This window comes from Podarcis raffonei, chromosome 14 (genome assembly GCF_027172205.1).
Source record: "Podarcis raffonei isolate rPodRaf1 chromosome 14, rPodRaf1.pri, whole genome shotgun sequence".
Lineage (NCBI taxonomy): Eukaryota > Metazoa > Chordata > Lepidosauria > Squamata > Lacertidae > Podarcis > Podarcis raffonei.
Genome location: NC_070615.1, coordinates 7,615,793 through 7,628,880, shown reverse-complemented (window position 1 = coordinate 7,628,880; position 13,088 = coordinate 7,615,793). Strand labels below are relative to the sequence as shown.

At 45.6% G+C, this 13,088-nt stretch overlaps 1 protein-coding gene across 10 annotated transcripts in view; it reads left to right on the top strand.

The window, feature by feature from the left end:
• The window catches only part of CELF6 (CUGBP Elav-like family member 6), a 180,013-nt gene extending 167,744 nt beyond the window's left edge, over positions 1-12,269 (top strand). For 9 of the 10 annotated variants that reach the window (XM_053366050.1, XM_053366054.1, XM_053366053.1 and 6 more), the window contains 2 exons: positions 1,533-1,688; positions 8,201-12,269. In XM_053366050.1, coding sequence (XP_053222025.1) covers positions 1,533-1,660 — 128 coding nt within the window. In that variant the 3' untranslated portion in view covers positions 1,661-1,688; positions 8,201-12,269. Of the gene's footprint in view, positions 1-1,532; positions 1,689-5,670; positions 5,777-8,200 lie in introns of all 10 variants that reach the window. The other variant, XR_008327610.1, reaches the window with a different exon arrangement.
• The last annotated feature ends 819 nt before the right edge of the window (positions 12,270-13,088 follow it).

Here is a 13,088-nt window from a genome sequence, read left to right as displayed (position 1 = left end):
AAAGGGTCTCTCCATACATCAGCTTATGCACCTCTTTCCCTAGGGAGACTCACCTGACACCTGTGGCAATGTCTTTCCTGGGTTTGCTTTTAGCATGGCCTTTTCTTGTGTTTGTATTAGTTACTGTAAAGTGCTCTGGGATTTCTTAATGGAAGGGCAGTATGCAAATATTTCAAATTAGGGGTTGGCAACCTTTTCAGGCCTGTGGGCACTTCTGAATTTTTGCGTGAGTGCTGTGGGTGCCACGCACCTCCAGGGTCACTTCTCTCTCACATCCCCTGTCAGTCATTACTTACTGAATAAATGTTGTGGCTATAGATTTAAAAATAAAAATAAAAATTAAGCAATGCAACTGTTGTTGGGTTTTTTTTAAAGGAATGCAGACTTTTGTCCTGCACTGGATCCTTTATGTATTAAGATCAAAAATAAAGTAAGGGCTTGCTCAAACACTGCTTCAGCTTATTTTGATGTTGAAAAGGCAAACTAATTATACAGCCATTTCAGCATATTCTCAAATGGTTAACACATCCTTCCAAACTTTTCAAAGTCCCATTGAGTGAGTACATGTCAATACATTATTTTGAAGTGTGTTAGAAACATTCTGCAAACTACTAAGACCCTGTGAAGTTAACTAGCAGGCCATGATTATAAATAATAATAATAATAATAATAATAATAATAATAATAATAATAATATTTATTATTTATACCCCACCCATCTGGCTGGGCTTCCCCAGCCACTCTGGGCGGCTTCCAAAAGAATATTAAAATACATCAAAGATGTTCTCATTGCAGTGAAAAAAGATGGTGTATTTTGGCTTTAAGGCAGGCACCCCCAACCTTCAGATGTTTTGGACTACAATTCCCATTATCCCTGACCTCTGGTCCTGTTACCTAGGGATCATGGGAGTTGTAGGCCAAAACATCTAGAGGGCCTCAGGTTGGGGATGCCTGCTTTAAGGTTTTCCTCCGTGTCCACACAACACCCCAGGTGACCCAAAACCAAACCTAGACTCCATGAGTTAAATGGATTGGATTTCTTAAATTTTGCTTTCAATGACCATTGTTAAAGAAGAATCTTGTGTGGCTGGAAAGTGAACAGTGGCCTAAAACAGCCTTCTCCAACTTAGTCCACTTCAAATGTTTTGGAGGACAACTTCCACCAGCCCTTTGCAAGCCCATCCAGCCATCACCATTAAGAGCAGCTTCCCCCAACCTGGTGCCCTCCAGATATTTTGAGTAACAAACTCCCATCAGCCCCAACCAGTATGGCTGTGCTGGCTGGGGCTAATGAGAGTTGCTGTCCAAAGCATCTGAAAGGCACCAGGTTGTGGAACCTGCTCTTAAGCAACCCGCTAGCTCCGACATTCAAATGTTTTGAGTTCCTCAGGATCTATTTTCTGTGAAAGGCTTGCAGTGAAACAGCAACATGCAGGGAGGGCTGCTACTGTCCTTGGTGCTGAACGGTGTCCTTCCTTTCCTTCTCTGTTCTCACCCCCTGTCACCCCACTTTCCCCCTTGACCCATCCTAGGTTTCGTCAGTTTTGACAATCCAACTAGTGCTCAGGCAGCCATTCAGGCCATGAACGGCTTCCAGATCGGCATGAAGAGGCTAAAGGTCCAACTAAAGCGGCCAAAAGATGCTAACAGACCCTACTGACCCGTGTTCACCTTGGCCCTGAAAGCAGGTAAGACATTGGCAGGCAAGACTGTCCCAGCTACACTACCAGCAGGAAAAGGGGTTAGCCTTCCTCAAGCTTTTGCCACAAGGCTGGTGTTAAACCTGGAGGAAAATGGAGCGAAAAACCACAAATGGTGTGTCTAGTTCAAAACAGCAAATACAGTGCATTTTGGCCCAGCCCATGTCCATCGCATGAGAATAAGCTAAAAGGTAATAAATGATGCATAGCCTTCACATATGGGATGGACTTACCCAAATAAACTTTCAATGGTTTATTATTCTAATAATGTACAGTGTCAATGATCCTTATTGTTTGTCTTTAGGCATAGAGAATGACCCCAATCCAAATAGAATGAATTTATTTTATTTATTTATTGACCTAATGTATCAGCCAATCTTCGTTACACAGTAATCCCATGGAGGTTTCCAGCATATCTTAAAACCATAATACAACCAAACCAAACCACAGGATACCTATAAGATAAAAACTAATATAAAACCACAGTAAATGAACAGATATGAGACAGATATGTTTAGGTCCCACTCTCCAGACACAATGCGTTCTCGGGAAATTGTTTGTTAAGTGAGTGTGTGCATAACAAGCTGTTGATTTCCATGATTTCCTATGGGAACATTTCTAATCTGTGATTTGTCCATTCTCCCTCCCTGATCTCTGCCTGAAACTGTTGCAGCCAATCAGCAGAAGCCAAACAAAGGAAAAACTTATTTGTTCAATCCCTCCAGCTCCCTGATTTGTCCAATCTCTCTCCCTCCCTCCCTGGTTTTCTGCCCCAAATGGCCACCAGCCAGCAGAACACAAACAACTAAGGAAGTGGGCAAACTTTGACTGTTCGGCTATCTGAACCAGTTGTTCATGTAGCAAGGTTCGGGCATAATTTTTTCTATTCAGATAACAGAGATTTTGGATAATGAGTGTTCCGATAGTAGGACCCTTGTGTATCACATTGTTTAAGTTGTTGAGTGTCATAGTGCCACAAATAATCTGCACCCAAAGTGATTCACACATAGAAGAACAGTGGTACAATATCAGTACATAAAAATGAAATGAATAATATCACTACACTGAAAAAAATAATAACAACAAACAGTTCATTTAACATGCATCAAAATTCAAATGAGCATAAAATTACCAATAGATCAAGTCATCCAATAACTTCACATCCAAAAGCTTTCATATTTATGTAAAAAGAGACAAGAATAGAATATCTGTGGCTAAATCTGTAAATAGGAAGGAAGGAAGATAATCTAACAGGTCTTCAGACCAATAAAAGGGTAAAATCTAAAGCATAATTATGTGGTTCCATTGAAGTCAATATACCCAAGTTGCTGTGTTCATAATCATGGCAAGAGGACCAAACAGAAAACATGTGTTTATTTGTTGAAGCCATTATTACCCTGCCTTTTGGCCTGAAACAGATCCTTGGGGTGACTTAAAGGCTAAAATCCAACAACATGCCACCCTTAAAAGTCTACCTCAAATGCTAATTAAATCAAATGTTTTGATCTGATTGGGGTAGTCTGAAGTCATCACGAATTTGTTTATCACCTCCTGGCTTGGTACATAGTTTGAGGGGGTTTCCAGGGCGAGGCGAGTTGCGTTCACAAGCCCCTCGCCACTGCAAAAAAGAGAAAAGAAACACTCAATTTAACCATATCAAGGCAGTGTGTAAATGAGCCACAGAGTTAAACTGAACCAAAAGATCCCCACGATGCATTTAAAGCATGCCTAATGCACATTGAAGGGACGCAGGTGGCGCTGTGGGTTAAACCACTAAGCCTAGGACTTGCTGATCAGAAGGTCGGCAGTTCAAATCCCCGCGATGGGGTGAGCTCCCGTTGCTCGGTCCCTGCTCCTGCCAACCTAGCAGTTCAAAAGCACGTCAAAGTGCAAGTAGATAAATAGGTACCGCTCTGGTGGGAAGGTAAATGGTGTTTCCGTGCACTGCTCTGGTTTGCCATGCTGGCCACATGACCCGGAAGCTGTACGCCAGCTCCCTTGGCCAATAAAGCGAGATGAGCGCGCAACCCCAGAGTCGGCCACGACTGGACCTAATGGTCAGGGGTCCCTTTACCTTTACCTTTAATGCACATTGAAATCACATGAATCCTGGGAACAGAGTTTTCTCTGTGTGAGAAAACTACAGTTCCCAGGATTCTTTGGGGGAAATCATGAGCTTCAAATGTGCTCTTACTTTCTGAGAGTAAGAGCACTTCAACTGTGGAATGGAGTGCTGTGAGAGGTTGTGGACTCTCCTCCCTTGGAGGTTTTAAAGCAGGGACTGGATGGTCACCTGTCATGGATGGTTTAGTTGAAATTCCTGCCTTGCAGGGGGTTGGCCTAGATGACCTTTAGGGTCTCTTCCAACTCTACAGCTCTATGATTATGGTTGGGTATGCTTTAAATAGGGACGCGGGTGGCGCTGTGGGTAATACCTCAGCGCCTAGGACTTGCCGATCGCATGGTCGGCGGTTCGAATCCCCGCAGCGGGGTGCGCTCCGTCGTTCGGTCCCAGCGCCTGCCAACCTAGCAGTTCGAAAGCACCTCCGGGTGCAAGTAGATAAATAGGGACCGCTTACCAGCGGGAAGGTAAACGGCGTTCCGTGTGCTGCGCTGGCTCGCCAGATGCAGCTTGTCACGCTGGCCACGTGACCCGGAAGTGTCTCCAGACAGCGCTGGCTCCCGGCCTATAGAGTGAGATGAGCGCACAACCTCAGAGTCGGCCACGACTGGCCCGTACGGGCAGGGGTACCTTTACCTTTACCTTTATGCTTTAAATGCATTATGCAAATCTGCCCAATTTTTGCATAAGTCATGGCTTAGGCTGTATGATTATTATGGCTACAATCTTATACCTAGGTAAAGGTAAAGGGACCCCTGACCGTTACGTCCAGTCGTGGCCGACTCTGAGGTTGTGGTGCTCATCTCGTTTAATTGGCTGAGGTAGCCGGTGTACAGTTTCCGGGTCATGTGGCCAGCATGACTAAGCCGCTTCTGGCAAACCAGAGCAGCGCACGGAAACACCATTTACCTTCCTGCCAGAGCGGTACCTATTTATCTACTTGCACTTTGACATGCTTTTGAACTGCTAGGTTGGCAGGAGCAGGGACCGAGCAACGGGAGCTCACCCCGTCGCGGGGATTTGAACCGCCGACCTTCTGATCAGCAAGTCCTAGGCTTAGTGGTTTAACCCACAGCGCCACCCACGTCCCAATCTTATACCTACTTATCTGGAAATTCTGTGGAATTAACTTCTCCGTAGATGTGTATAGAATTGCAGTGTAAGTTGCACACCCACTGCAAGCAGTTTGCAAGAGTGAAATCCCACAGAGGGCAGCAGGATGCAATAGCATGAGAACAGATCTGCTGGAACCGACCAGAGGCCCATCTGCTATTACAGCAGGGGTGAGGAATCTGTGCCCCCCACCACACGTTGTTGGACTCCCAACTCCCACCAGCCCCTGCTAACAGTCAGGAATGCTTGGAGTTGTAGTTCAACACCTAGAGAGTCATGGGTTAACAACCCCTGGCCTATGGGACGTCCAGAATAGGACATGAAAGCAGTAGCACCCTGTGCTCATCTTCCCCAGCAATTCATTGGCCTACTGAAGGAAGCTATTTTCAGGCTCACCAAACATTTAAAACACTTTTACCCCACTTTGGCAGTCATGGCTCCCCTGCAAAGAATCTTGGGAACTGTAGTTTATGAATGGGGCTGGCCTCAGAGACCTAGACTACCCAGCGCCCTGCACAAACTACAGTTCTCGTGATTCCCCATGACTGCTAAAGTACTTTAGCGGTGCTTTAGATATACCGTGTGAATATGACTTCAGAGGAGGACTCCCGCTCCATTTTGCAGCTATCAGAAGAAGCAATGACCATTAATACTGAGAACTCGCATCAAACCGATTCATCTTTTCTTTTATATTTTTGTTTCCTCCAACCCATCCACTACTTTGTCTCTAACCAGACCAGGCCAATCATAGCTCCAAGGATGACCCCACAGTTGCCTAGCAACCCTCTAGCTGTTATGGGAGACTCAAACAAAAACTCTCCCTCCCAAATTATCTGAAACTGTAAGTGACTTAACTAATGTTGTCATCGTCCTTCTCGATGACGCCATGTGGCCGGTTGTAATCTTGTTGCATGAACTTGACGTTGATCTTTCTACATCTCTGCTTTATTTTTGTTAGTTCTTCTCCCCCCCCCCTTCCTCCTCTCTTTTTGGCGGTTGTGCAGTGCCATATTGATGCCCATGGTGGATAGTTTTTGGAGTGCTGATTGGTCAGTCTTTTACTAGTTGTGGATTTTTTGAGCCCATAAACTCTACTTTGTCCTTCTTTGTACCTCCTTTTCTCTCTGTTGTGATGTGACAATTGATGTGTGTGCCCTCTATATTTACTGTGTGATGATGATGGCTGAGTAACTCAGTCCTGCACAAGAAACACCAAGTTGTGCTAGCTCTCCCCACCCCCCACCCTCCGGGCATCCCAGCATAATTTAGAGTCTCTATATTACCCCAATGCTTGTGGAAATTCAAGCATTCCACAGTCTCAAGAGCATGAAGGCTTCACTGCTAAGGATTGACAACAAATGCTCCTTGATTGTTGGAAAACACATGTTTTGTATGCAAAACATCTCAAGTTCAGTCTCTTCAGTCACATCTTCAGCAGGGTTGGGAGAAACCTGTCTGAACCCTTGAAGAGTCACTTCCAGTGAGCGTAGGCCATCTTTCTTCAGTCCTGTGTCCTCCAGATGTCTCAGCCTACAATCCGCATCATCCATGACCATCAGCCATGCTGGCTGCTTCTGATGGAAGTTGTAGTCCAAAACAGCTGGAAGGCACTAGGTCAGGGAAGGTTAGTGTGGAAAATACTAAGTTAGATGGACCAGTGGCTTGAGCTGTTGTATGGTAGCTTCTCACGTTCCTGATTGGAGATAATGAACCCAGATCGCCTACTCCAGGATAAAAGATATGTAAAGCAAACAAAGGCCCTGTTCTGTTTCGTATTCTTTTTGCATAGAAAAGGTCCTAGTCCTGATTGCAGGCATGGAGTGTGGTACCTTAGCAGAGGAGCAGGAGAGTGTTACTGGTGTAGCATTTCACGAGAGAGGACCCTTCATTCAGCAGCAGAGCATATAATTTTAGTGCAAAAGATCCTCAGTTCAGTCCTTCGAAATTCAATTAAAAGGAACAGGTAGCAGGAGTGGGAAATATTCTGTTCTGCTCAAGATCCCTGGAAAACCACTGCCAATCAGAGTAGACAATATACTGGACTACATAGACAAATCTTCTGACCTGGTCTAAATCCTATTAAAGCACACATTGGAAGCACATGACTTCTCCCAAAGGATCGTGGGAACTGCTGTGTGTTACGATTGCTGGAAATTCATAGCTCTGTGAGGGGGAAAACCACAGTTCCTAGAAAATTTTGGGGGAAGGCATGTGCTTTAAATGTATGGCGTGGATCTGCATATATGCTCCTAATAGGGCAGAAATGCATCAAGAATGGAACCTGCTCAAGATGGTCACCAGTTCCATCACATAGGGAGCTCTTGGCTCCTCCCTCTCTTCCTCAGGTCATGCCCCTCCCTCTTGGCCCCACCCCTTTAAACTAAGACAAATCTCAACCAATATGACATCCCTGGCCTCCTGCAGTTGCTATGCTAGCTTCTAGCAGCAGTTATGTGAATTTTGGCAACAATACATTGACCATCTTGCTCCATGAAACTTGTTCTGTATATGGAGCTGTTGGGATAAATTGCATTTTTATTTTTATTTTACACAGGCCCTGCTCTTTTAACAGCAGCCTGACACAGCAGTGGAAAGGGGGCAGCTTGTTCAACATGACCTTCACGTCTGGGATGGGGGGTGGAGGGGAAAGAAGAAGTGGTTGGAAATCAAGAACCCTCACTATGCGGCATAAGTGTATTACGTACAGAAAACAAGATAACTGGTGCGGCAAAGTGGTATTTCGCAGTGTTTAAGGTTGCTAAGTATGTTTATTTCGCAAGCCACATTGGCCCATCTATCTCAGTACTGTCTACACCAGGGGTAGTCAACCTTTTCATACCTACCGCCCACGAATGCATCTTTCTTAATGGTAACATTTTCTTACCGCCCACCAGTGCTCGAAGGGGGAAGGATTCAGCTTGTGCTGTAGAACCCTCTAACGCCCACCTAGAACCCTGAAACGCCCACTAGTGGGCAGTAGGGACCAGGTTGACAACCCCTGGTCTACACTGACTGGAAGCAGCTCTTCAGGGCTGTTAGGAACAAATGGAAGGCCAGACCTAACCTAGAACATTTCAGAATTCAACCTCTTCTGGTACGGAATTGGGGTGTCATTTGATATATATATATTTACACACTGAATAGAGATGGCCCTGACAAGAGCTTCCTTTCTCTCCTAATGCCATCACTCGCTACTGGGGATGGGGCTTCCTGCTAGCTCCTTGCACCGCCTGCCTCTTCTTAACATCCCTTCTCTCTCTTGCAGATGGGATGCCATGCGGCGTACGAAGAGTATTCCCCTTGTCCCACGTGCAGTATCCAGACTTGTAACTCTCTTTCTTTGCAACATATCACGGAGGAGGAGGAGGAGGAGGTGGAAGAGGAAGCAGGATGCTCGTGAAAAAGAGGAGAGCCAGTTTGGTTGTACCTTTTTTATTTTTATTTTATTTTCCAAATCGGTTGGGGTTTCGGGGGGGGTGTTTCTTTTCCTTTTTCCTTTTGCCGCTTTAAGGCGAGAGAAAGCAAAGAAGGTGGTTGTGACGATATTGGACAAAAGGGAAAGAGGCGTCGCTATTTGCCGACTCTAAACTCCATGAGGGGAAGGAGCCGCTGGAGAAGACGTGTGTTTTTTAAGACCCCTCACGAGGAGAGGGGTAGGATTTTGCAACAGGAAAAGGTCGCAGGCACAGAGCCTGCCTGGTGGGACCAGCCTCTCTCTAAAGCACTTGACCGATGCTCAAGATTTCAGAAGAGGGAGGCCAAACAGATCTAAACCAAAGCCGGTGGGTTTGGACCAGGCCTGTATGTTACACCTGGGAAACGCTTTTTGTTTTTAAAAAGGGGGAAAGAAAAAAAGGGGAACTTTTTTTTTCCGCATCCGTTTGGGAAAAGAAAAATCAGTTGCTAAGAGGATGTTGAACTTAACAGAAGATATATATATAAATAGGTCTATATATCTATATCCCGTGGATTGGGGGTGGGGGTTTCTGTCCCACTTTGTCACCAGTCCAAGGAGATTGGATTAACTTCTTTCAAAGTCATATCATTCCTTAGAGTTTAGGGACCAAAGGACTATTGCTTTTTTAATATATATATAAATTAATTAATTTAAAAAACAAAACAAAACAAAAAAAAGAAACTCAAAGAGGTTTAAAAAAACTTAAAAAAAAAAAGCTTCATGTCAAAGCTGCAAGTTGTTTCCAAGAGAAGCGAGCTCAAGCAAGCAAGCAAGCAAGCAGATGTCGCCTCGTGAGCAGTGTGGCCAGTGCTGGTGGCCTTGTGACCGCATTGAACACTATGGGGTTCGGGTGAGTAGTGAAGCTGGCAGGAGGGGCCACTTTGGCCAGGGTGGGGGGTCTTGGCAGCAGCTCTCTCCTCCTCCTCTCTCCAGATAGGCACTTGGATTTCAGAAAATTGGGGGGTTGTAATCACAGTCCCTGATCTGTTTCTCCCATGCATTGAAAGCTAATGTAAACCAGAGCAAGAAGAGACACAGGACCATATTTTTGTGCATGAGAAGCTGCCTTGCGCCAAGGCAGATCATCGGTGCGACTAATTCAGTATTGCCTACACCAGGGGTGGACTCCAGCTGCCGTCAGCCCCAGCCATCATGATCAGTGGCTAGGGATAATGGGAGTTGGAGTCCAGCAGCATCTGGAATGCTACCGGTTTCCCACCCATGCTTAGATGGCTGTGTAGAGGAGCTGCAACGTCTCTCCACACTTGGATGATGCTTTTATTAGGACCACCCAAAGTATCACAAAATGTTGGGCCAGCTCTTAGTAGGCTGAACATCTAGCAAAGCAGAGGAACGGAGAAAGTTTGGCTTATGGTAGCCTGAAAGTCTTCATTTGGTGTTAAAATAGAGGTGCATTAGGAAGTTGCAGGCATAACTGGATGAGGCTTGGCGAAGGTGTTATGCAGGTTTCACAGTGCGCCCAGGACTGATAGGACAAAGAAATGACCAAGGCTGGGTCATGGGCAGGTCTGGAGCATGACAGCAGCCAGGAACTGGGGGTGGTGTTCAATACTAGTCCTGTTCAGAGTAGATACACCAAAGTTAATAGACATGACTAATTTAGGTTCCTTGATTCCAATGGGCCTACTCTTAGTAAGAGTTTGAGCCAGATTGAAAGAGCTATCCAGATCAGAGGGCAAACCAGAGGTAGGACCAAAGAATAAGGCTGGAAATGCAAAAGCCACCAGAGGTTGGGTACACCTTGTTGCCCCACAGTGACAGGAAGTGCTCTTAAACTCCTTCCTGCCCAGGAGGAGCCATTGACCAGCCTAATTGGTGGGGTCAGTCCACAGCCTGGAAAATTCTTTACTGAGAGGCTGCAATTATGCATGTCACCACATGGGACAGCAGTCAGCAATTGTTGGCAGAAACACAGTGGCGCATGAGCTCATGCACGCACACACAAATTTTTAAAAAAGAACCTAATAAAGGACGTAACCCTAACATTAGGCAAAACACACTGGTTCCTTCTTAGAGCGCAAAAGTAAAGAGGAATATGGCTAGAGGTTGATTTCAGGTGGAATGCTAGGTTTTTAAAAATGTCAAAAGAAGTCAAAGTGGGTTACATTATCTGGTGGTTAGAGGGAATGTGTAACCCTTGAAAAGTAAAGTGCCATCTCCAGGTGGTAAAAAATAATATTCCTTCAGTTTTAGGGTCCCACTTCTGAATGGTTAAATTTGGTTATCCAAGTCACACATAAAGCAAGAAGAAGTCCATAAGAAAAGAAATCTGAACTCCACAGTCAGGCAGCAATACCATTCTTAGCCCTTGCATATTTCATGGTCTTAGTAGTCCTTAGTTGCACCCTGAAGCCTGCATAGCACCTAGTCAAGCCTAATGGACTTGGTGTCTGCAACTTCCTCCTACATTCAATCTTAAGACTGTACATAAATGCAGAGTGATCACAACGTGCTAGATTTCCCCCCCACTTCCTCTCCCCACTTTGCTCAACATCCAGCCTGACAAAGAGCTTTAGAAAACTCAAAAGCTTACTCACTGTTTTGTGGCATTTTGGCCTGTCCCAGTAGAGGTATTTCCTGACTGTGGGGTTATTCTAATGCACCAACATGGCTTCCTTTTCTTAAAGTGTATCCTGGAGAATTCCCTCCCTGTCTGGGATAAGACCCAGAACTCTTTCAGTCAGAGAGCTCCAAGGATGGAGACAGTGGAGTCCTTCAAAACTCCCCAGGAGATATCATCCAAAGCATTGACACCAGTAGAAGCTTTCATGGAGGAAGAGCCCCATCAGACAGTGGGGCTGGCACGCCTTGCTTCAAGGGATGTAGCTCTGCTCCCCTTATCTGACTCAGATATCTGACTCCACTACCTGCAGCTCCAGAGGGGCTGTCATGGGAGCATAGGAAACTGCCTTATATTGAGTCAGACCCATTGATTCAACTAGCTCCGTATTGTCTGAGCCGAATGACAATGGCTCTCTGGGGCTTCAAACAGGGGACATTCCCAGGACATCCCTGGGGGGTGCCAGGGGTTGAACCTGGGATCATCTGCATGCAAAGTAGGTGCTCTGCCACTGAGGTACCACGCCCTTCACCCTGCCATGTCCAGAAGCCAGGGGAGGCACTCCAATCTCGCCTGAGTGCACACCTGTATATTAGAATACTTTAACTACCAAGCAGGCTGGCTTCAGGGAAGCCACGCCACACAATTAAGCTTCAGCCAGCTCCAGACCAAGGATGAAGCAATATTCCTAGTTCTTGCAAGAACTATTCTGCTCCACAGGGAGCTCTCTGTGGTCCTGAAGCTCAACCATCTACTACTGAACCCCTCCTTGAGCTCTAGCCTTGAACCTGCTCACTCTGTGAGCAGGTGCTGTTTGCAGATCACATGGGATGGGCAGGTGGGTGAATTATTCCCTTTGTAGGAAATTTTTCTCTGTGTGTCTCTCATTGCCCTGGTGTAACCTTAGCCAAATTCTCTATTACTTTCAAGAATCTGCTGGGGAAGAGGAGGAGGTCGGGGGGAGGGGGTCAGGTTTAAGGAAGTGCCAAATAGAGTGAGCGAAATGTCACGGTACATGAAGGACCTGGGGTTGTCTCATTGTCCTTCGTGGTTCACATTCCCTAATGCGGTCGCTTGGCCACTGGACGACTTCTTTTTCTTTCTTCTCTTCTTTATTTTTATTTTTTTATTCTTTCTTTCTTTTTCTTAAGAAAAAATGTGCTTCATTGTTACATTTCCTAGTGGTTTAGAACAGAATGCTTTTTGTAGAGCGGTTAGCGTTTAACATAGGAGAGCCCTCCATTTGAAACAAATGAAACCTAAAAAGAAAAAGGGGAAAAAAGACAATCGACTTTAGTGACCTTGTGAAAGTGACTTTTTTATATAAAAAAAGAAAAGAAAAAGGCAAAACAAAACCATATATATATATATATATATATATATATATATGAGAGAGAGAATGACACAGAGACCTAAATTTGGGGTGGGGGAAGTGAGTTGTGAGCACTGGGACTCAAGCTGTGTTTCAAATGCTGCCTGCTTGTATGAAATGGGAGGGTGAAGGGTGGTATATTGGGGCAGAGTCCAACTACATCTGCTGTGGGAAAAGCAATTGCAGAAAGCAAGGATATTGGGTGGAAGAATGGGCAGGTGTGTTCTGGGGCAACTGGTCCAAGCAGCCCCATGAACTGTTTCCCATCTGGTCAGAACCAGAACGAAGTTGATCATGTTCTCACAAGTCTCCTTTGGAACCCTGGCAGGGAGGTGTACATGATGCAGCAGGATCTCAGCCGTAGTTAGCTCTTAGGACCACCCACATTGGGGTGAGGAACCTGTGGCCAGTGGCTTGACTCCAACTCCCATCATTCCTGTCCATTGACCATGCTGCAAGGGGCTGATTGGAGTTGGATTCCCACGTCATTTGGAGGGCCACAGGTTCCGCATTCCTGATCTAGATCAAGGCTCTAACCAACCTGGGAGAATCACATCCCTGTGCTTGAATACAGAGGAATTTCTTGGCCTATTTGGTTGCCTTCAACTAACAAGCCAGCGGGCTAGACCAAGAACCAGATCTCTTTATTCAGGAGCTCTGGTTTACTTTTCCGATCCTGCAGAGGTAACCTTTTCTCTTCCTCGTTCCCCTGACTTGGGAATTACCCTCTGCAAGAGAACATT